The sequence below is a fragment of the Melospiza melodia genome, chromosome 3, assembly GCF_035770615.1.
Source record: "Melospiza melodia melodia isolate bMelMel2 chromosome 3, bMelMel2.pri, whole genome shotgun sequence".
NCBI lineage: Eukaryota > Metazoa > Chordata > Aves > Passeriformes > Passerellidae > Melospiza > Melospiza melodia.
Genome location: NC_086196.1, coordinates 49,518,210 through 49,539,526, shown reverse-complemented (window position 1 = coordinate 49,539,526; position 21,317 = coordinate 49,518,210). Strand labels below are relative to the sequence as shown.

At 44.0% G+C, this 21,317-nt stretch overlaps 1 protein-coding gene across 2 annotated transcripts in view; it reads left to right on the top strand.

Moving 5' to 3' along the window:
* Positions 1-3,348: 3,348 nt before the first annotated feature.
* Positions 3,349-21,317, top strand: part of PGBD5 (piggyBac transposable element derived 5) — a 64,586-nt gene continuing 46,617 nt past the window's right edge. For both annotated transcript variants that reach the window (XR_010027118.1, XM_063151661.1), the window contains exon 1: positions 3,349-3,809. Coding sequence is in view for 1 of the 2 variants with exons in the window: in XM_063151661.1 (XP_063007731.1) it covers positions 3,371-3,809 (439 nt within the window). In the remaining variant the exon portion in view is untranslated. The remainder of the gene's footprint in view (positions 3,810-21,317) is intronic.

Here is a 21,317-nt window from a genome sequence, read left to right as displayed (position 1 = left end):
GTAGACAAATTAAAAGTGGATCCACAGGTTGCCATGGCTACAAAAGTCCATTTCCTCCAGTAGTGTTTTCTAGCAGCTAAACACAAGTTTAAGTGATTCGGGAGAAAACACAGCTATGTTTATAACATTCCATTAGGTTTATATAATTAGATCTTTCAACTGCAAATCACCCCTGGTGATGGTTTTCTTGGCTGTTCATAAAAATCCAGTGGAATTATGTAACCATTTTTAGAATCATTCATCATATCTCTGTGCCTCTGCAATCATTTGGGATCAAATGACTGCTAGCATGACATACATGGCAATTTTCACAGTCCAGAATACTCATTTTGGGTTACAGTAATCCAATCAGCAGCTTCTGTGGATGCTCAGAGGGGTACATATGAAAAGCTGTCTTAGACCATAAGGCAAGCCAAAACCTTAGGCATGCAGCCCTGTGTGGGAGCCTCTATAGTCCTGCCTGAGAAAAGTAATCTTCCCATGTGTGCATGAGAGACTAAAGCAGCTTCTCTGCTTGTGGGACAGGCAGAAGAGGGACCTGTCATTGTATAGGCTATGCTGAAAGAGGGCAAATTTCCATCAGCAAAACCTGCATGTGTTTGCATGGCAGCAGACTCCATCATTAAAATGTCCTGTTGGATTGGTAGATTAAAGAGTTAGTGCCATCTCTCTCCGTCAATGTAGTGGTCTCCTCCCAGAGCTCTTGTGTACATCACTCTCTTAAGAAATGAAAATTGAAGTTTTGGCCATGAGGTGGGAAGGTTCTGGCAGTGTGCATCAGGCAGCTGGGATGGAAGCCTGTTTTTGGCACAAAGCATGCATGAGTTGGGAAACATTGTCCTTGCTGCAACCAGCAGCTAGAGAGGCTGTGTAGGTTTCTTTGGTCTCTGGAGTTCCCATCCATTCTTTTACTGGGAGCCCATTCTCAAAAACCTTATCTTTCTGTCCTGGCCTTTGGAGCTGTCCTTCCAGCTGTTGTGTTTCACAAAAAAGAATCAGCAGATCTGAAGACATTTGACATTTGAGACATGGATGAGGTCCATCCATGGACACTTCCATAGAACGTGGATGCCAAGGTGAATTCTACATCACCTAAATGGACACCTCCATTCTTGTAAAAATCAAAAGTTTGTTTCAATGTCCCTACTACAAAGAACATGTCAACATATTTAAAGTGGCTTTTTCAGTCTTAAAAACCATTGTGTGAGATGTTCAACAAAGGCCATCCCTATTTTTTTTGTTTTTTGAGAACAGCTATAAAACAGACAACATTTGTGAAAAAGAGTCTGTGGCTTTCTACATGCCAACCAAGCAAAGAGGATTCATGAGGTTCAAGATAGTCACTCATCATTAGCAAGAAAGGTTCTTATGATATCCAATCATGCCTTCCCTTCACAGTATTCTGAAGACACAGGGTGGCATGGATCTATTAAAAGCTTAGCTTGGCCTACAGAGACATGATTTCTGGTCACCAGTGAGATGAAATGAAGATAGTGCAATGCTCAAGTCACAGGCTAAGTTGGCTGAGCTTGCAATTAAAAAAAGTTTGTATATAAACTTACAGATTTTTTTAATATAGTCAGTAAGACAGTTTTGACATTTTTGAAAGTAGAAATGGAACTTAAATCTCATCCCTCAAAATACACTAGGCCTTCCTGTTTACCTAAGGAGGCAGAAGATTGATTTTTTTTCTCTGGATTTGGCTGTATACATTATATAGAACTTTAAAGTTTTAATGAAGCTATTGCAACTTTAAAATATCTGAATAGAACATAAGGTTGGTCTTTTAAATACCTACACATTCCAGCTTTTATAATTTTTCATGTTGTGCTAGAGTCCTTGAGAATCATCAGAAGGTCATTAATCTTCCTTTCCTAAAGACAGAAACATTCAGTGTTATAAAATTTGATAAATCTGCAGCACTAACAGATCCTCAGACCAACCTGCACTGAAATCTTGCATCAAAAATTGCAAATTTTAAGCTGCACAAAACTCCTCCACCCCCCTGAATCCGACTGCTGTTTATTTTGAAAGCAGTGCTGTGAAAGGGTCGGCTCAATAGCTGCTATTGCTGTTGACAAGGGAGGGAAGGACTGTCGTCCTAACAAGTGTTTGTACAGTAACCAGCACAGTGGGATGCCCAGTAGCAAACAATAAACCTTGATCAGGGATTTCAAACATTCCTGTAACATCAGAGAGACCATTCTGACTGCTGCACAACCAGGGGCATCAGCTGCTGTACAAAATCCTTAGATTACTCCAGGGATGTTTCGGAATCATGTTTAACTAACCCAGTCAGGGCACGGGTGTTTTCACTTCTCTCGTTTTTCTTGTGCCGTGACATTGCTTTTAAATCAGTGGCGATTTTGGAAGAATGGTTACTCCACTCTGTACTCACTTGAGAAACCAAAGTATGCACGGGAAGCAGAGCCCGAAGCCGGCAGAGAGCTGGACAGGCAGGAGCATGTGTGTGTCCCTAAGGCCAGTCAAAGTCTGCACGGTGCCCCAGCCGGGTGGCAGGGCCTGCCAGGTGCCAGGTGTCCCATAGACCGTGCTCCAGCACCTTCCCCACTTCCCTTCTCGGACTGCCCCGGCGCTGGAGCTGTGTGTCCCACTTTGGGCCAGGGACACGACGGTCCCCACTGCTCACGCTGCCCTGCATGACGGGCTGTGTGGCCCGGCCAGGCTGTCGGGGCTCGGAGCCAGCGGGTTAACACCTCGGCGCTCTCCTCCAGCCCTCTCGGAGCCCTTCTCCGTGTCCCCGCCCGGCGGGCCCTACTGAGGGCCCCGCAGGCACCGAGGCCAGCGCTCCTGCCTCTGCCCTGCGCCGCTTCAGCACCGCGGCGGCGAACAGCTCCGGCCACGATCGGGGGCCGGGACCGGGATGGGGGCCGGCACCAAGGGCTAGGATCGGGGCCAGGACGGGGAGCTGGAGCGGCGCTGGGCTTAGAGACCCCCTCCCGGCGTCGGGGCGCAGCGACGGCCCCGCGGCAGCCGGCGCTGTGGTTTTAAATGGGCGGAGCGGAGGCGGGCGGGAGGCGGGCAGGGGGCGGCCCACGCTGGCCCGCGGCTCCCATATAACCCCACCTCCCGAGCGCGGAGTGCCGCGGCAATTGGCTGGATGTGGTACTTGGAGATGTTGAGCTGGCTCCTTCCCCCCATGTCCCTGCACACACACAGGGGCGGGTGGTGCGGGCGGGAGCGGGAGGCAGGGCTCAGCCCCGGTGGCGGCGGCGGTGGGGCTTCCCCTACTCGCTGCCTGCCCGCCGCCGTGCCCGAGCCGCTCCTGCTGCTGGGCTGCTGCCTGCGGCCGCAGGACCCGGCCGAGCCGGGCCGAGGGGAGCGCGGGCGGCTGCTGGCGGCGGCCGAGATGATGGCGGAGGGCGGCGGCGGGCCGGCGCGCAGGAAGGCGCTATCGCTGCTGGAGGCGGCCCGATCCCGCTACGAGAGCCTGCAGATTTCCGACGACGTCTTCGGGGAGTCGGGCCAGGACAGCAGCGGGAACCCCTTCTACAGCACCTCGGCCGACTCTCGCTCCGCCGCCTCTTCCCAGGACGAGGACGACGACGAGGAAGACCAGGGGCGCCTGGCGGTGTCGAGCCCGCGGAGCAGGGCGGCCCGGCGCCGCTCTCCCCGGGCGGCGGCCACCCCGGCGGAGCGGCGGCGGCAGCGGCAGGTCTGCAGCGGCAGCGCCGTCCCGGGCGGCCCCGGCCCTATGGAGGAGGAGGAGGAGGAGGAGGAAGCCGAGAGGGGGGGATGGACCCGGTCGCTGCGAGACGTCCCACCCCCTCATTTCAAGGATGGCAGCGGTACGAGGAGAGCGGGCTGCCGGGCCGGGGGCGGCGGGCCCGGGCTGCCGTGGGGGTGACAGCGGGGGGTGCGCGGAGCGGCGCAGCACGGGAGAGAAACCCGTACACGGGCCCGGCTGCCGCTTGGGCTGCTGCCCGGCGCCGGGCCTGGCCGGGGGAGCACGGCAGGTGCCCCCTGCCCTGCCCGGCCCGTTCCCGGGAGCGGCCCCGCTGTCCGGCCGCTGGTGCCCGGAGCCGGGCGCGCCGGTGCTGGAGAGCCCGGCCGAGGCGGTGAGCGGGAGGGCGAGGAGAGGCCGCGTGTGCTTAGTCACAGGCATCCCCTCCCCGGCGGGGCTGAGGCCGTGCCCCGAGCGCCGGCAGCGCAGGCTGCCCCGCGGGATGAGGACAGGCGCTGCCCCGGGCAGGGTGGGTGTCCGGGCCCCGCCGCGGCTCCGCTCCGGTGTGCGGCTGGCTCCTCGTCCCCGCTCACTGCTGGGGAAAGCCGCGGGTCACCTGCCCTGCGCTGTGCACTGGGGCTCTGGGATTCGGACTGGGATTCCCCCTGGCTGCAAGGTTTTCTGTGCAGCCGTCCCTAAACTTAACCCTCCTTGCGTGGCTTTTGGCCAGAGGAAATACCAAGAGAGTGGTGAAATGACACAGCGCGACCTACAGCAGCAGTGCACAGCACGGAGATCTCCGTGGAGTGGCTTGTGTGGCAAGTTACAGCGCTGGCTTGCCGAGGGAGCCATTATAACCTATAATAAATCTGCAGGCCTCGGCAGCCAAGTTGACCGTGTAGCAAGGCATTGCAAGAACAGGGTAATGGTTATGAAAAGCTGGGATGTGAAATGCAACATGTGCATCTCAGAATAGGATAGGATGATTGCCTAAGGTTGCTTGTCTTTTCTTTTTAGTAGTGTTTAATTCCTTCATTTGGCTGTTAAAAGTAAATGCCAAAGAGTGCTGCTGTCCTCAGTGTAGTGTGCTGAAATTTGTGCAGTGAGGTAGGCACGAACCTGTCTGAGGAAGCAGCTTTGGATGGTTCGGGAGGAAGGTGGAGCTAGCACTGGAGCCCGGAGAAAGTTCAGTTGTGCTTCTGACAAATGTGCAAATAGGAGCTGTGTTTGCCTCTGTAAATAGCTGAACCTTATAAAATGCTTTAAAATCATTGTTCTGTGCCTCTGTAAAAAACCTCCTGAGTTGTATTGAAGGTTCTTATTCATAAGCATACCTAGGATGACATTCTGGACTATAAGCTTCATGACGTGATGATATTTCAGCATTGATTTTCATTTAGTTTATCTGCCTTTGATGGCTTATTCCTATCATTGCTTTATAGTAATATCCTTTTTAACACAGGAAAAACTGGGATTAGTGCTTTAATACTGATCTGGAAAGGAATTGGATGACATGTTAATTCAGGAATTCATATTTCCTTTGAACTGAAGGAGTCAGATTTATGGTTGACAGGAGCAATGCAGATGTCCCTTGAGGAAGGTGTATAGATATTGCTGTAAATATTTCCTCCCACTAATAGATGCAGAAGAGGTTTCTTCTGCCCTTTAGTTGTGTTGATTGTGATGATGATGATAGATGCTGCATGCTCTTCATAGAATGGTGATTTGGTTTGGCAGAAGTTCAGGTAGTGTCATGATTTAATATGTGGGAAGCATGAACTATCTGTGGTATTTTTATTTTTGACTACTCAAATTCCAACTTATGGAAACTACTGCATTGTATATAACTGGGATCTTATAAATCTAGTTTGTACATTGACTGGCTTTAGGCCTTGCAGATAACATTATCAGAGTCATGCTGAACCTACTTAGGTACTTGTGCTGGTACCATCGTTGCTTCATTGGACACCATTCTGACACGAAAGTTTGTATCTATACTTGGTGAGGAAAAGGTCTCCACTGAGGTGCCTTGCAGTGGCAGCATGTCTTTCAGCCCCTTATGGAACACAAGCAAGAAATACAAGGTTAGAGCACCAATAAAACTCTGTTCTCAGTTGAAATGTGTTGGATGTAAGATTCTATCTTTCTAGGTTCTGATATTAAAAGGAATAAGTTTACATGAGACCAAGATAAAAATTACCTTTGGTTAGCACCAAAACTTTAGAGCATGGCCTTTTGGTCAAAATCTCAAGGTTTGCTTAGGGCAAGTACTTGACATCATCTCATGCCAGGAGACAAATATCTCATGAGACTTCAGCCTCATTGATGCTGGAGATAAATTCTCAAATGAGACCAGGGTCAAACCTAGTGTCAAGCTCTTTGGTTTGGGAGACTGCTGCTTCGTGAAAGGGAGTGTGTGGAGGAGAAAAAAGTTTGAGTTAGTTGAGTGAGCTAAAGCTCTCAAGAGAAAAAATAAAGAGCCACTTATAAAGCTTGTGGTCTTTTTAACTACAAGTAGAAAATACTATCACTTCCCTTTTTTCTTTTGAATCAATTGCTCACTACTGCCTTTGCCTTCCCAGCCTCAATATTAAACTTATGTCTTTAAAAAGCATTGTATCCATCCCTAGAATTAATCTTGAGCACAGACAGGCTAACTGACACTTCATCCCAGAAATACACTCAAGACCCAGATGTGCTGGAAGCTGCTGGCACTGTGTTAGATGGTTGAGTATGTCCTTAGTCTGCAGTCGGTCACTGCATCTCTGTGTGGTGATGCTGCCTTGCTTGTGGGCAGGTTCTGACAAACTGGGAAAGGTCTGGCTTATCTTCTGTGCCAGGAGATAAGTGACTGGCAGAGCTATGCAGCACAGTGCTGTTTGTGTCCCAGATTTTTTGTTTTCTGCCACTTTTTCAGGGATCTCCACTTCCTGTTGTTCCTTTTCCATTTAATAAAAATAGTGGGTGCTTAGATTCCCTGGGGGGGAAAAAACCCCACCACAATGCTAATAGCTTTAGGTGACTTCCTTCGTTGAAATCCAAAATAGCTGTTAACTTTAACATAGAGGTTAGAACAGATGGCTTGCTGCCACTTTGTTTCCTGTTAAACTATTCTGCAAATCACTCTTTTCGTGGGTGAGAAAATTCTCAACCATATGATTTGGTACCCTGATTTTTAAACTGGTAAGTTGTAGCAGTGTATAATTCTAATGAAATCAGGTTCAGGAAACAAGTGTCTGTCACAAGCACCAAGGCAATAATATAAGTTCTGAGGTACTGGGATGTGGTTAATGGGTATGAGGACTTGGGGAAGTTGCTGAAATGCTTTTCCTTCACAAAGAGCACCTGGCTACAGCAGCTCCATGGTTGTTTAGCATGGTGTTTAAAAAGATGTCATCCATGATCAAATGCTGGATCCAAGCTTTTTGACCTAGTTGTAGAGGGCAGAAAGAATAAGATAACAAATTGCTACTGGGATTGGGAAAGCATGATTGAAAAGGAGAGAGAGCAAGCAACTACTATTACAAGCCAGTATATGCCAGTAACTCGAGATAAGCCCTTCGTCTCTGGTCACTCCTGCCTCAGACTTAATTGGTGTGCTCTTCCTTTCTTTAGGAGTGAGGTGGCTCTGAGTGGTGCTTTCCCTTGTAAGCTCAGTAATCTTGCCAGGAACTGTTGTGTAATACACAGAGGCAGTGTTGCTTCTGCTCTTGGTTTTTTTGGGGTCTTTGGAGGTAAGAATATCCTGGTATTACTCAGCTGGATGTTCCTGATTTGGGGTAGCTGGTGTTTTCTTCCTAGGATCCAATGCATCCTGTATTCATGTAGTTCAACAAGCAGAAAATTTGACCTCAGATGTAGGAGCACTTCTTACTGTTAGGATGCTATGATAGAGTTATGTTTTAGGGTGGCAGCAATAGCAGGGAAATCTAAGCCAAAGTTAAGGTTGAAGTCCTCAAAGATAGAGGCAATTAGTGCCACTGTTTCCTTCATTTTCTATGCCCTCCAAACCATGTTCTTAAGCCTAGACCTAAGGACAAAATATTAAGAATGTTCCTTGCTGAAAGAGCATAGCAGATCCTCTTCAAGTTGCGTTTAGACTGTGAAAATAGCTTTTATGAATTTCCAGAGTGTTTCTCTGAAGCAGTGTGCCATAAGTTGCCATCTTTGAAGAACATGTTGGTGTATAAGAGAATGTGCTCAGGAAGAAGCTGCTAAGACCATTTCAGCAATCTTGTCACTTTGAAGAAGTTTAAGCAAATATTTAAAGTAGTTTCTAGTATTTTCTTTTCCCAAGAGCATGGACAGTCAGATGGGAAGTCAGCATTCTAACAGCAAGAAGCCTGAAGGAAGAGCTCTTGGATCAGGCTGGGCCATAAGAGAGGGCCATATACATAGTACCACCTAACAGTGCAGGAGCTCTTGGTTCAAATCCTGAATAGAATCTGAAGGCTTTCATCTTACTAGATTGATGTCAATATTTAAAAGTTTTAGAGTAAGAAAAGTATGAATGCTACTTAGTCACTTATGTCAGATTCTGCTTCAGAAATATCTGGCCCAAATTTTCTGACTCTAAGTGGATAAAGTGATGCTGATATGCTTTGTTCTTATTTATGTCATCAGAGAACTTAGCTGCTTTTGACTTGCATAACCATGGAAAATATTGGGGGGAAATGCATATTTATATGATCTGTTCTTGCATTCTACGTAGAAGTTACTTATAATGACAGTATTGCAACACTTTCAGTGAGATATGATAAATACATCTCAAAGATGTACATTACTACTTTGCAAAGCCTTTATAGGATGATTTAAAGTCTTGAAGTTTTGCTAAATAAGGGAATTGTGCAAAGGCTTAATATCTCATACATCTTACAAAATCTAGATGTGCTTTTCAGGAGGTTTTAATGGCTTTAGAGCACATTTTTCTGCTTCCATTGTCACTGAAGAGAGCAAAGTGCATATGACAGCCTTATTGATTAAAAAATTTAGTGCAGCTTAGCTATCTTGCCATGTTCCCTTGTCTCTTTTGCTCATACCTCTGCCTTAAACATGCATTTGGGGAATAACCTGGTATTTAGATAGACTTTACAGGAAAAAAGAACCAGCACAGTTTTTTCCTCTGCTTTTACAATCTGTTCTAGTCAGTACTTGAGACAGGAAAGTCTGTAAGCTCTGCAGATTAAGGTCTTCTCCATAGACACTTTCCTAGCCTTTTACAGAGGAAAAGCATATTTGCTCCTAGACCTGTTACTGCATGAAATGAATGTTTTCTCCTTGTAGGTACTGATGGGGTCATTTAAAGTAGATCAGTTCCAACAGCTACTAATGTCCTTTAGTCCACATCTCAGAAACAGCAAACAGCTTCCGTGTCTGTCTGTATGCCTTTAAGTCAGGCTAGAGATGAAATCAGCCTCTGCTCAGTCTAATGAGGATGCTAATGGTGGCGTTGACTTGCAAACTCTGCATTGACTGCTAGGTCACGGGAAGTTGTCCTGGATGCCCTAGATTTAAAAGAAACTGGCAATGTCTCTTACATGTTAGTGTTCGTATAAGAGTTTTGCTTCCCTCCTGTGCTAAAGCTTCAAAAATTTTGGAGTAGATGGATTTAGTAGTTTGGAAATACCTTGAATTTCTAAAGGGGAAGGTAATCATGGATACAGTCACACATCCTGACTAGAGGTACTAATCACTGAAATACCTCATTCTTTTGAGTACTGCCAAAAATTGAGCATGTTATTAGAAAACAGAACAGATGGACTCAAAAGGATTGCATGGCTGAGACAAATGCATGCGGATACTATAATTTGACATCTCAGTTCCTTGTAGCAAGGCATTATTGCTAGAAGCTTATCCAAGCTCCCTCTTCATATTCTTTAAAGAACAGGATGTTAACCAGTCATTGGCTCTGTGTGAAAATGAATGAACTGATACCTGAGAAGGTAATTTAAAAATTAAGGCAGAGTTCCTTGATTGACAGACTGCAGGATCATAGGCTTGGAAAGCTCCACAGCTGATTTTGTGTCTGTATAAATTACTCTTGGACTATGTCCTTATTTTCTGTGAAAACAGCTGGTATACATGTAACATGATAGAAAATATGCTTTTGAGTGTTCTTTCTTGGATAACATGAGGGATTCACATGACCTGTATTGGCAAACCATACATGGTGTTAAGGACAAAGAGCAAAACCAAGCAGCTTCTGTTCAGCAAGCAGTACAAAGCTGTAACTATGCACCTGAAACCTGGGCAAGGTGAAGTGTAGTCGATGAGGCACACTGTAAGGATGCCAAAATCATGTTGGAGAGGGATACACAGGGGAATAATACTGTGCATGTGTCTGTATGGATGGGGGCAATTAACTGGTGTTGGAAGGAAGATTATTGGACTGACATAAAAGATACTGTGAGCCCACCAGTGGGCACAAATGAAGGTGTTATTTCTAGTGAAGAAAAAGCAGAAAAAGATTTAAAGCAGCTGCTGTTATAACTGTGATTCATTTCTGATTACATATGGCAGGGAGGTGGGTGTGTATGAAAGATTAAATTCAAGTGAAAAATGAGAATATTTTTCTTTTTTTTAAAGTTACTTACAAAATTCACTGTTGTGGAAAGTCTACCTATCCAGTGCATGTAGTCATCTCTGCATTTTTTGGAAAGGTAGATGGTGGTTAACTTCTGAGTAGGGAGCACCTGTAGGTGTGCAGTGCTAGGGTCAGCATGTAGCTGTGAGTGTGTGACTCTTGCCATTGATGTCATGGTGCTGTCTGCTGCTGGGTGCACCCTATTGATATAGACAATGGTAATCTTGTCAGTTCATGCCCAGGAAAACTACTTGGAGGAGGCTACATGTATTGAAACTTACCCATTCAGATTCACAGAACCATTAAGGTTGGAAAAGACCTTTAAGATCATCAACTCCAGCTGTCAACTCAGCACCACCACAATGTTCATGACTAAACCAATTTCTCAAGTGCCGTATTCATAGGTGTTTTGGACATTTACAGGATAGCAACTCCCTCCCCAGAGGGCAGGGTGGTGGTTCATAAACCTTGTGCTGCAGCAGCCAACTGAAAATGAACCACCTTTGGTTTGGGGCAAGGGATTCCCAAGATGATCTTGAAAACTGTGAGATGCTCTTATATCTGTCTTGCTGGATATGTTGCATTGTCAACATAAATTCATGTGTGGATATAAATTCTTATTTAGCCTTTCAAAGGGCTTCTGACCTTCTAGACTGTATTTTTGAAAAGGATTACTAGATGAGAGGACCTCCTTAAACTGAAGTCTTTCTCATTTTTTGGCTGTTGTAGTTATTCCTTACTCATAAACTTGTCCTTTTATGTAGCTAGTGGTTGTTTTGAGATGAAAAAAATACAATGTTTGAAGGTTTATACTTGGAGATCTGCATTAGTTCTCTCTTGTCACTGAATCTGAGATTAAAAGAAATTAAGCTCTAAGATTTGGACTGCATTTGAGTGATCTGTAGATATTTTCATGGCGCTAACATTGTTGCAAGTAGTTTCATTTTTTTTCTTTTAAGGATGTGTTTTCAAATGCATCAGAAACCTTCCCCCTTGGGAAAAGAGCGATGGATTTTAGGGTAGATGACATCTTGGTCTTTCCACTTGATGAGGTTGTATTTGATGAATAAAGAATGACCTCTTAAAAAAGGCCTTTCTTCTTCTGCTTCTGTACTACAGGGTAATGACTCACACTTAAACTGACATCAGGGATGGTCTAAGAGATTGTCCAACCTCTAGAGCAGCCCCCTGCCCCTGTGTCCCTGGAGTCTGTCCCAGCCAGGGCAGTTGCAGCCAAGGGCACTGAGGCAGCCCCAGGCAATGGGGTGAGGCTGGCTCAGGATGTGGGCTCACGGCAGGGCCGGGCTGTGCCAAGCTGGAGCCTGGGCCCAGCTGGGGTGGGGACTGATGGCCCTGGGGAGCTGTCATGGAGCACTGGGCCAGGAGGGCCAGGCAAGGCCAGTCGGGCACGGTGGGGGCACTGGCAGCTGCTCCTTGGCAAAGCCATGACTTTCCGTAATGGCTCTTCCACAAAAAAAGCATTCAGAAGGAAACTTGTCAGTTCTCAGTTGAGCCATTCTTCCAGCCCACTTCCCTGTGGCTGTGCCCTATCCCTACAGGCTGTTGGTAGCCAGCCCTCCTGTCAGCCATGGAGAGCCTGGCTGCTGCCACAGTGGAGTGGCCCTGGGAGTCAGAGTGACTGGGAGATAGTGCTGTCTTGTCATTACCTTGGTTTCATGGGTGCCCTGCAAGTTCTTTGGCTTCAGATTACCTTTAGTGTTTGTCTTGTGTATGAAACAAACGTGTGAGGGCTTTTGGTGCATGGAGCAGTTGTGGTAAACAAGGAATCAGCTGATCCTTGTGGAGGCCCCCCATGGTCACTGTGTTCCATAGGACTTCACTGCTTTGTTTTCTGCAGTGAACTGGAGGCAAATTATTGGGGTGGGAACTCTGCAGTACTGGCTGAGTTTCACATTGTGTTTTGCATTACACTACATCTCTTGCAACAAATCTTAGACATTAAAATATGTAGTGGGGCAAAGCCGGCAGATGAAGAAATATCTGATTGGATAGATACCATCCAATCCCCATGAGGTATTTTCACTAAAATGGTTATTACTGAAAATGGCTGTTTTGTCTCGATTTGAATTGGATGGATGTCGCCTAGCATCTCTAAAAATGTGTGGCATAACGATCTGACAAAAGCTTAAATATTCTGATGGGACATTTTTACTTTTATTTTATTTAATTTCACTTAATTTTATTTTTTATTTTTAATTAATAAGAACCTGAAAGTGCATTCCTGAATGGAGCTGGACTTCTTGAGATTGTTTATTAAACCTCTGGATAACATGAAGCTGGGAGTGATTGCATGTACACTGAAGAGCAAACTGAGGATTTCTAAGCTTGCTGATAGCCTGAAATAGTCTGGTACAGGAAACACAATGACATGGTGCAAGAGGGGAATGCTCAATGTGAAGGCAGGGCTAACAGCAGAAGTGGAAAATGGAGGGGAAGAACTGTCGAGGTGGAAAAGGAACTGGTGGTTGGAGCTGAACACTAGACTAATGTGACTCAGTGTCATGCTGTTGTGAAAAGGCAAACATCCAAATGGAGTGTACAAGACTTGAAATGAGACTGTTTTGCTACTTAAGACAGAGAGTCTGGGTTGCCAACCCGGGTGAGAAGCACGTAGTTAAATATGAAGAGAAAGGACAGAAGCAGAAAATCTACTAACTTGGCTGCCTTTTAGTATTCTGGTTTTAAGCCAAAGGGCCATATGGGTAAGTAAAAGAGCTATTATAGGAAAGGGAATTATCTGCCTTACCTGCTCTGAAAACTAAATATGAGGAATAATGGGTATAAATTGATGGATAATTGAATCAGACATGATAGAAACTCTCAGACAGTGCAGTGGTGCAGAAGACAAATGCATCACTGAAAACCTAAGAACAAGTGTCATTAACCTGTTATATCTTTTGTAACAGACTGACTGACACCCAGTATGTGTGCTGAATGGGGATAGAGGCCTTGGACTGAAGGACTTCCTGAGGTCCCTTCCAGCACTCTTTTCCTTTGTTTTAGATTGGCTAAGATAAACTAGCAAGCTGTTTAATGGCCAGTTAAATGCTGGACTGTTATGTAAAGGACTTGCTACTTGGATCTTCCATGTCAGCTTTTGGAGTGGGGAGAAAGCTGTGCAGCTTGTGGGAAAGAGCTGTGTGCTTGCAGAAGGCTGCCTGGTCTGTTAAGGTGAAACTCCCTCCCTCCCTTTGTCCTGGAAAGTGGCCCAGGCAGACTTGATAGTTGGGGTGTTGTTTCCACACTCACTTCTATGGTAATGAGTTTTGTGTGCCCAAGAATCTTGTATCTCTACTCAAATGACTTACTCTGAGACTCCTTTATGTTCAAAGCACTAAACTGCTTATGTTAGGGATGTCTGATGGGACACTGCCCAAAGACTTGTGAGATTAGCAGTGCTATACTCTGGAGGCAGTGCATCATCCTAGGTGGTGCCTGAGTTTGTAGTTGCCTCTGTTCATGACACTTCTTGAGGTACAAAGAGCCTCCTTGAAACTGAATCCCAGCACAACCCTCTGTAGACCATAAGGATAGATACATGGAGGAAGACAAGTGCCGGTCTGGAGGAGGCTTGGCTGGGTTATGGTGCAGACACCTGCAATAACTGATGATCATGGAACAGGTGTCCTGGCAGGAAAGAACATCAGAATGTTTACTGCATGTTTTATCTGTTCATGGACTGGGCATCAGAGGGTTGTTCCTTCACTTCTTTGTGAGCATTGCAAAATTGTTTCATCTTCAAAGACTACTTTTTGGCACTTAACATCATCTTTTTCCCTGATATTTACCTCAAGTACATTTAAAGAGATTTGCTGTTTAGCTTTCTTGTGGTTTTCTTCTCTAGCTATTTATTTTTCTTTTTTTTTTCTTTTTTTTTTTTCTCCCAAGGCTAAAAATAAGAAAGTATAGTATTTCTTCACAACATTTCCTTGCAAGAATACACTCTTACTTCTAGTGGTAGTTCTCTGCCTTTTCCAGTGTAGGGTCAACTCTTTGTTGACAAATTGCACAGGTGTCCAAGTAAGGTCTTAAAGTTCCTTGTTCAAGGTACTCATATGTCACTATCTTCACTAAAGGTAACCTGCTTTATGCTATCCAAAAAGTGACTGTTCTAGAAGTCAGTTGTTTGAAAAATTCTCATTTTTCTGCAGAATAAGAGATTGTGCCTGATTTCAGCAGATAATTAGAGAAAAAAACTTTAAATATGTGTTTTTAAGATTTATTTTGGCCAATAAATTCAGGTATTATCCCGTGGGATGATCAACCTTGTATTTTCTGATAGTGTGTGTAGCATAAAATTGGTTCTAATTCCATGTCCTGGTAAAAAAAAAATAAAATTAAATAATGCCTTTCTGTACAAGCCATGGCTATTTCTGGTTACGAGGGATGCGAGTTCAGCCAGCAGTACCAAAACTTTTAGACCTGGATAAATTCAAAATACATTGAATTATGTTGAGTGCAAATAGTAGTGCAGACATCTCACTGCTTTCAGGGGACAGATGAGTGTGAAATAGTCAGCTATGGATATTTTTGAGATGGTACTGCCAAAGCGGGTACTGAGTATGAAATGGTTCTAGAAATATGAAATGGACTTGACACTGTTAATGTGATGTTGTTTGGGTTTTTTGTTTGTTTGTTTGGGGTTTTTTGGGGGTTTTGGTTTTTTTTTTTTTTTTTGGGCTGCTGGCTCTGTCTCCCTGAATCAATGAAAAGAAACTAAGTGAGCATTAGTTTTTTTCTAAAAGCAGCCACTTGTATCATATGATGAAGCAGAAACGTTTGATAATATTTTATGGACATATATAGCAGGAGAGTGAGCAAGATGTTAAAATAAAAACCGTGCCTTTTCTTTAGGTTTTTTGCTGAGAGGTTGGCTCAGAAGGGGTCTGAGTACTGACCTGAAGCAGCTTGACATTGAGCAGTGCACTGCCAATTGCTCTAATGTCAGCTTTCTTCCCAAGATAAAAGGGTGATGGAATTCTTTTTTTTTAAGCTGAAATGGGCAGCTAAAGGGAGAATCCGTCAGCACAATGCTTTAATCAGAAAAGGAACAAGAAATAAGTGTAACAAAAGCTGCTCAAAACTTTACTTTTAAGCTTTCAGTTTCTACTGAATCCTTTTCATCTGTACTATAACCTCTTTCTAACCCTCCCTTCTGTGCTGCAGCATTTAGTTTCTCTAATTGTATTTTGCTTTCTAAAATCTTCTCCTGTCATAAAAATGAACCTTTCTCTTATATCTTAACATAGATTCTACCAGTACTTCCCATTTTAACATCTTGTTCTTAGTCATTATGAAACTACCTTTTTTTTATTCTCTGGGCTCTTCTGGATACCATGTCTCTACTGTTCTTGTTAAAATTGCAAGTAGTCAGGGGCAGGAGTTCATCAGATTTTGCTTCTTAGTAAGCCAGGCTTTGTGCAATTTTGCTCTGCCCTATGTCCATTCTTGTGGGACGAGAAGGTAAAGGTCCTCCAGATATTGAGTCCTTATCCACCTTATGGGAAGATAGCTGATGGGGTGACAGCCTTTTGAATTGCCCTTGCTGAAAGATGGCTCACTTGAGTTCAATCCTTATTAGACAGCACATTTGTAGAGAGAAGAGTCTGTAGGCTCTAACAGCATCTCCTGTGATGAAAAAGCAGTTGATGTTGAGATGTGAGGTCATGTGAAACCAGACTCTGCCTGTTCTTGCCTCATAGTGTCACATAAAGATAATAGGTGGTATTTCTAACATAAGAAAATAGTGGCCAGGTGCTCTTGACCACATTGCTCACCCAGTTTGCTACACCTGATGCTCCAGATCTGCTTTTGTGGGAGATACAATATGTGAACTGTCACACCCACCACAGCATCTAAAGCAGCATTAAAAAGCTGGCAGGGATGCAGTGTACAGCTCAATAAAATCTGAGTTCAGATCTGATGGTTCATATGGGTTTGGTTATCCCATGATTGTTCAGTCTTCTTTTTGGATGAAGTTTGCACTTCAGGAGTGTCAGCTGCCCCCGCATGGAGTTTTGTGTTAGCATTTCGTTGTGTCTGAATGCATCTGTGTTCTTGCTACCTAATCAAAGAGACCAGTGCAGTTTTAGAGGCTAATGCCCCAAGTAATGGGCCCAATTCTTTATAGCAAGCATTTGAGGAATATTCTCCCTTCTCACTCACTGTATTGGCAGGAGTGGGGATTGTGTTTCCTGTGTCTGGTTCTTCACTCGCTTTGTGACGTGTACCCTGTAGTCCCTTATTTGCCAGACCTTGGTTCTAGAGGTAGGAGGATGTGACCAAAATCAAGTGATATTTTCTATAAAGAAAGCAAAATATTATAGTTTTTATAAGCAGTTTTGGGGTAGCTGTTGCTTTTCTTTTCCTCATTGAGGCTAGCTGAACTCAATGTTCTACATACTGGTGGATCTTGAATGCTTCTGAAAGAAAGGAGACACGAAGATCTATTTTAAGTTTTTCTTTCTCTGACTACTGCTGTAGAGAGTCATTGTTAGCTACCTTGTTTATAATTTAGAAGAGGGAGGAGAAGGTAAGCAAGTTTTTAAACTCAAGTAGAAAAAGGAGCTTTTTCTGAGCAGAGTTTTAAGTACCTCTTTTGCTGTGTGTTCAAGGACTCCATACTATACTTGCCAATATTCATTCTTTTGCAGTTATTTCTGTGTTTTATTATGGACTGCATCACTTGACATTGTAATACTTACACTGTTAAGTCATTTGCTTGGGGCAATCCTAGGCTAGAAGAAGTGTGCTTAATCTCACTTCAAAAACATGCACTTCAGGGTAGTGTTGCACTGATGCCTAAGAATAATTTGATCACCGTAGTTTAAAGTTAAGTATCTGCCTCAAATGGTTCCTGCTGGGCTGGAGTGAAAAGACCCTATGAGAGGTTACTGTTGTCAAACTGTAGCTTCAAAAATTTCTTACAAGACATCCCTTTTGATGTTTATTGAAAGTACAACCTGTTTGCTTCATATCGCCACAACAGCACAAAGTTTGGGATCAGATCTAGTAGAAACTAACATTAAATCCCTTGATCAAAAGGAAAAATCCATGCTTCCTGAAGAACATGAGTTCCAATTTGCTTGCTAGGGTTTACAAAGAGTGAGCAAAATCTCTGCTGGTCGTAAGGTCCAGGAGGGAGGACAAAGTGGCTGCAGGATAAACTACAAAGGATTTTCATAGTGAAAAGACATTCCCCATTTTTCCTGCCATGATGCATATTGCAGCCTCAGTCTTGCTTTTAGGATTAATAATTTGCATGGCTGACTGCAAAATGAGTATCTGCTCTGGAAACCTATTTCTGCTAGAGAAAAACACAAAGCTCTTACACCTCCTCTTGTTTTGCAAGTGACACAAATTAAAATTCAAAGGGGAGTGTCAAGGGATGTGGATATAGTGCATTATTCTTTGAATCCAGAGATGCATATAAGTATATGAATAGGTGGTACTACCTTGATATGTGATATGTGGCGTATGACTTGAGTGATATGTATTCTTTAGTGACATGAGAAGTGTCATACCAATGCAGAAGGACCTCTGACTGATCCCACCACTCCCCTGTTCTTACAAGAAGACAGTTTTCTTAAAGGACAAGGGGAAATTTCTCCTTTTTATATTGATATAAAACCTAAAGTAGATCAGCTGAAGCTTATAGGATTTGAGCACGTGTTCAGCTCTCTGCTAGGTGAACTGTATCTGCAAGGCTGCTTTAGTCCTGAGTGCAGTTACTGGAGAGCTCTAGGGCAGTGTTCTCCAATCATTTTTGATCATTCACCCCTATCAGGGGAGGTTTTCTCCACAGGTACCCCCAATCTATGTTTATTTCTTTATTTATAGGTGATATACCTGCACTACTGTACTAATACACTATATACATTATAAAGCATGCACAAAACCAGAATTTAAATCAGGATGATACAAAGATGAAATCAGCACTATTTAATTTTTTTATTTTTTATTTGTTAACAACAGAGAAAAATATTTTCTTCCTGCTGTAGATTGTCTTATGCAGCACCCTGTGTTGGAAGCCACTGTGCTAAGGCCTATGTAAGGATGTTGATAAAAGTTCACATATGACCACCAAGCAGATGGTGCCTGGCTCTTGGCAAGGAGGACTGTGGTCATTTGTGTCCAGCTCTGCCAAACTGCTTCAGTTCAGGCCCAGAAAGAGAATTTCTGTGAAGTGGTTTGAATCCCTCTGCCAGGGATGCTACCAGACCCAGATGTAGCTGGGATGAAAAGCTTTATGTTCACCTGCATTCTCTGTCTTCTCTCTCCTCCCAAATAAATAACATTCTACCTTGCCTAGTAGGCTTGGTGTTTTCTCAGACGAGGCTATAAAACTCCAGGCCCAGTTTTGCTAAAAATAATCTGAAGACTTTTTTTACCCCCCACTAAAAACATCAATGAGGATTATAGAATCTGGACCTTAAGTGATGAATGTAAAAAATTCTTGATGTGGAAGGTAAAATGCTGCCTATTCACAGCCATTCACAGTGAGCGGGAAAGGAGCTGTGTCAAAGGTGGTGGAAGAAGCTGATGGAATTTCACAATAGATCTCTTAATTTTATGAGGCAGTCAACATAAAGAATTAAAGGAAAGAAATGTTTAAATGAGAGCTTTGTGAACATAGTAACAAATGGCTGAGGAACTGGAAGGGCTGTGTAAAGGAACAAATTTGTCTGTAATATAAAACCACTTTAGCAGTTAGGTCCAGAAAGCTTAGGAAGTGGCAGGCTCCTTTTTCTTTTAAAATGTGAACACACCATGAAGTTCTTTGAAAACCTCTGCTGTCTGAAATCTTTCTTGCTGCTAGGTCCAAGATGAGAAATACAAGATACTTTCTCCTTTTGTAACCTAAACTATGTTCTTACAGAGACTAATTCTTATGAGATCTTTCAGCTTTTATTGGTTCATATGTTGGCAGCCCCCAGGAAGCCTGGACAAGTTGATCTCTAAGTGTAGCTGTGATCTGGTGTTCTGGATGGCTACTAGTAACCTGTCAGGTGACCTCCAGTCTTTTCACTGTATTCTGTTCTCAGAATACAGCACTCTAAGCCTGTGTTTGAAGAGGTGGAGTTTGGCTCCAGAGCGACCAAACATCTTGCCTGAAAGGCTGTGTGGGGAAGTACACAATGCTTTTCTTTGCAAGCCTAGTTCCATGGCCTGGTTCCTGCTGCCCCTGCCAGCCGTGCAGCATGGCGTGGGCTGCAGTGGGAGCTGCCGGGAGCCGAGCAGTTCCACAGGCTGCACAAAGTACCTGGGCACAGGTTGTGAGAGGGCTGCTGAGGGACTGCTGCTGAGAGTGAGAGGTGCTGTGCCACTGAGGGTCCCACTCTGAATCTATGCGCTGTTTAGCTCTGAGTTGTGTTTCTGGCTTGCTCTCTGTAGATGCAGCTTCCTGAAAACCTTTCCGGGAGGTACAGTGGCTTGTAAACACGTTTGTGTCACCCTGAAGTTAACACAGGCAGGGCAAGTAATAAATCCCACCTTTTCCACAGGTGACTGCCTTTTTTTTCACTCTTAATTGTTGAAGAAGTGCACCGATTTCCTAAAACTGGCAAGTTGTGGGTTTATAAGAGTTATTAGGAAGCCTAAGCACTTGGGGTGCTGTGAAGTGTGTCATGTATCCTGCATGTGGTAAGAGGATTAGGGATGTTGATGTACATGGTGTAGAGAAGTCATTTATTGAACTTTCCAACTGCTTGCCTGTTTTGAGTTGAGATGTTCAGACAGCCTGCAGCACTGGTCACTTCTTAGTGCAGGCAGAACAAGAATGGAAAAAGACAGTCTAACAACAGGGGCAGGAATAAAAGATCAAAAAGAAAACAAAAAGCACACAAAGTTGTATTGTGCATATATGAAGAAGTCCTAACCCTAGCAAGGATTTCAAAACATGACTTCCACTTTGCGTCATAGGTGTGCTAAGAAAATAATAAGATTTTCACCTGCCTCTAAGCCTAATGCAGAGAACATGTGGCTTGCCCCAGGATTTTTGAGGGTGTTGGGGAGGAACATGGAGAATATAAAGCAAGCAAATTACAAATTTAAAAGCAGGTCTGTAAGTGCAGATGCAATATGGAGTAATGAGAGTTCCTTTACCTCTTAATCTAGGGTGATGATAGCAGAGAAGACTTTTCTTACTGGGCAGTTGATGAAACTTGCTTAGAAATGCAAGTGCATGCTTTCCTACAGAGAGCAGTAAAATCCAGGGGAGGCTGGTACAACCTAAAAGAAACAGGTTTGAAAAAGCCTGAATATTATCCCCATGCAGCCCTGTCACCAGCCTTCTTGGCAGATTCCAGAATTTGAGCTTTTCTAGCAGAGCTGCAGCATCACCCCACTGATCACCCTCTCCCAAGTGGCTGCTGCAGTAGGTGCTGACATCTCTTTGTGAGAAGTAGCATTGAATACCTTGGGGACTATGTGCTTACCCTAACAACTACTCCCTGTGTTCTTCAGGAAGAGCCTGTTGCTGCTGGGGAGCAATTGCAGACACCAGTACTGTAGCTACCTTAGCTCATGTGAGGTGGAGATGAATCATTAGGAGGTTCTGTACTGAAATTAATGTTCGTCCTTATAAGGTTGGTCTCCAATGCTTTACTGAACTGTCTGGATTTCTGGTTGCTATATATTTTTTTTCTTTTTTCTTAAATAACTAATTTTTGAACAAAACAAAGCCATTTCTTTGTGAGACTTACTCAAAAACTGGAGGTTCATTTTTCAATAGCATATGTGTGTGTTGTATGTAAAAGGCAGGAGTTGATATGAAGGCTTTCAGTATCTCATTAGTTGGTCATTTATATTGACTTATTGACTTTTATTTACAAAAAATAAATTAAATATTCTGGTGGTTTGCTTGGAAAACATATCAGGCTATTTTCCCTTCTTCAAACACAAAAGCCCTACCTTTCAAGGCAGAGTCCTCAAATCAAATATTGCCGATGCATAGGGTGGATTTTTATTTTAAATTTCTGGAAAGGAGAAAGTTCCATGGGAGTAATGGTATTTGTGACCAGTGTGTAT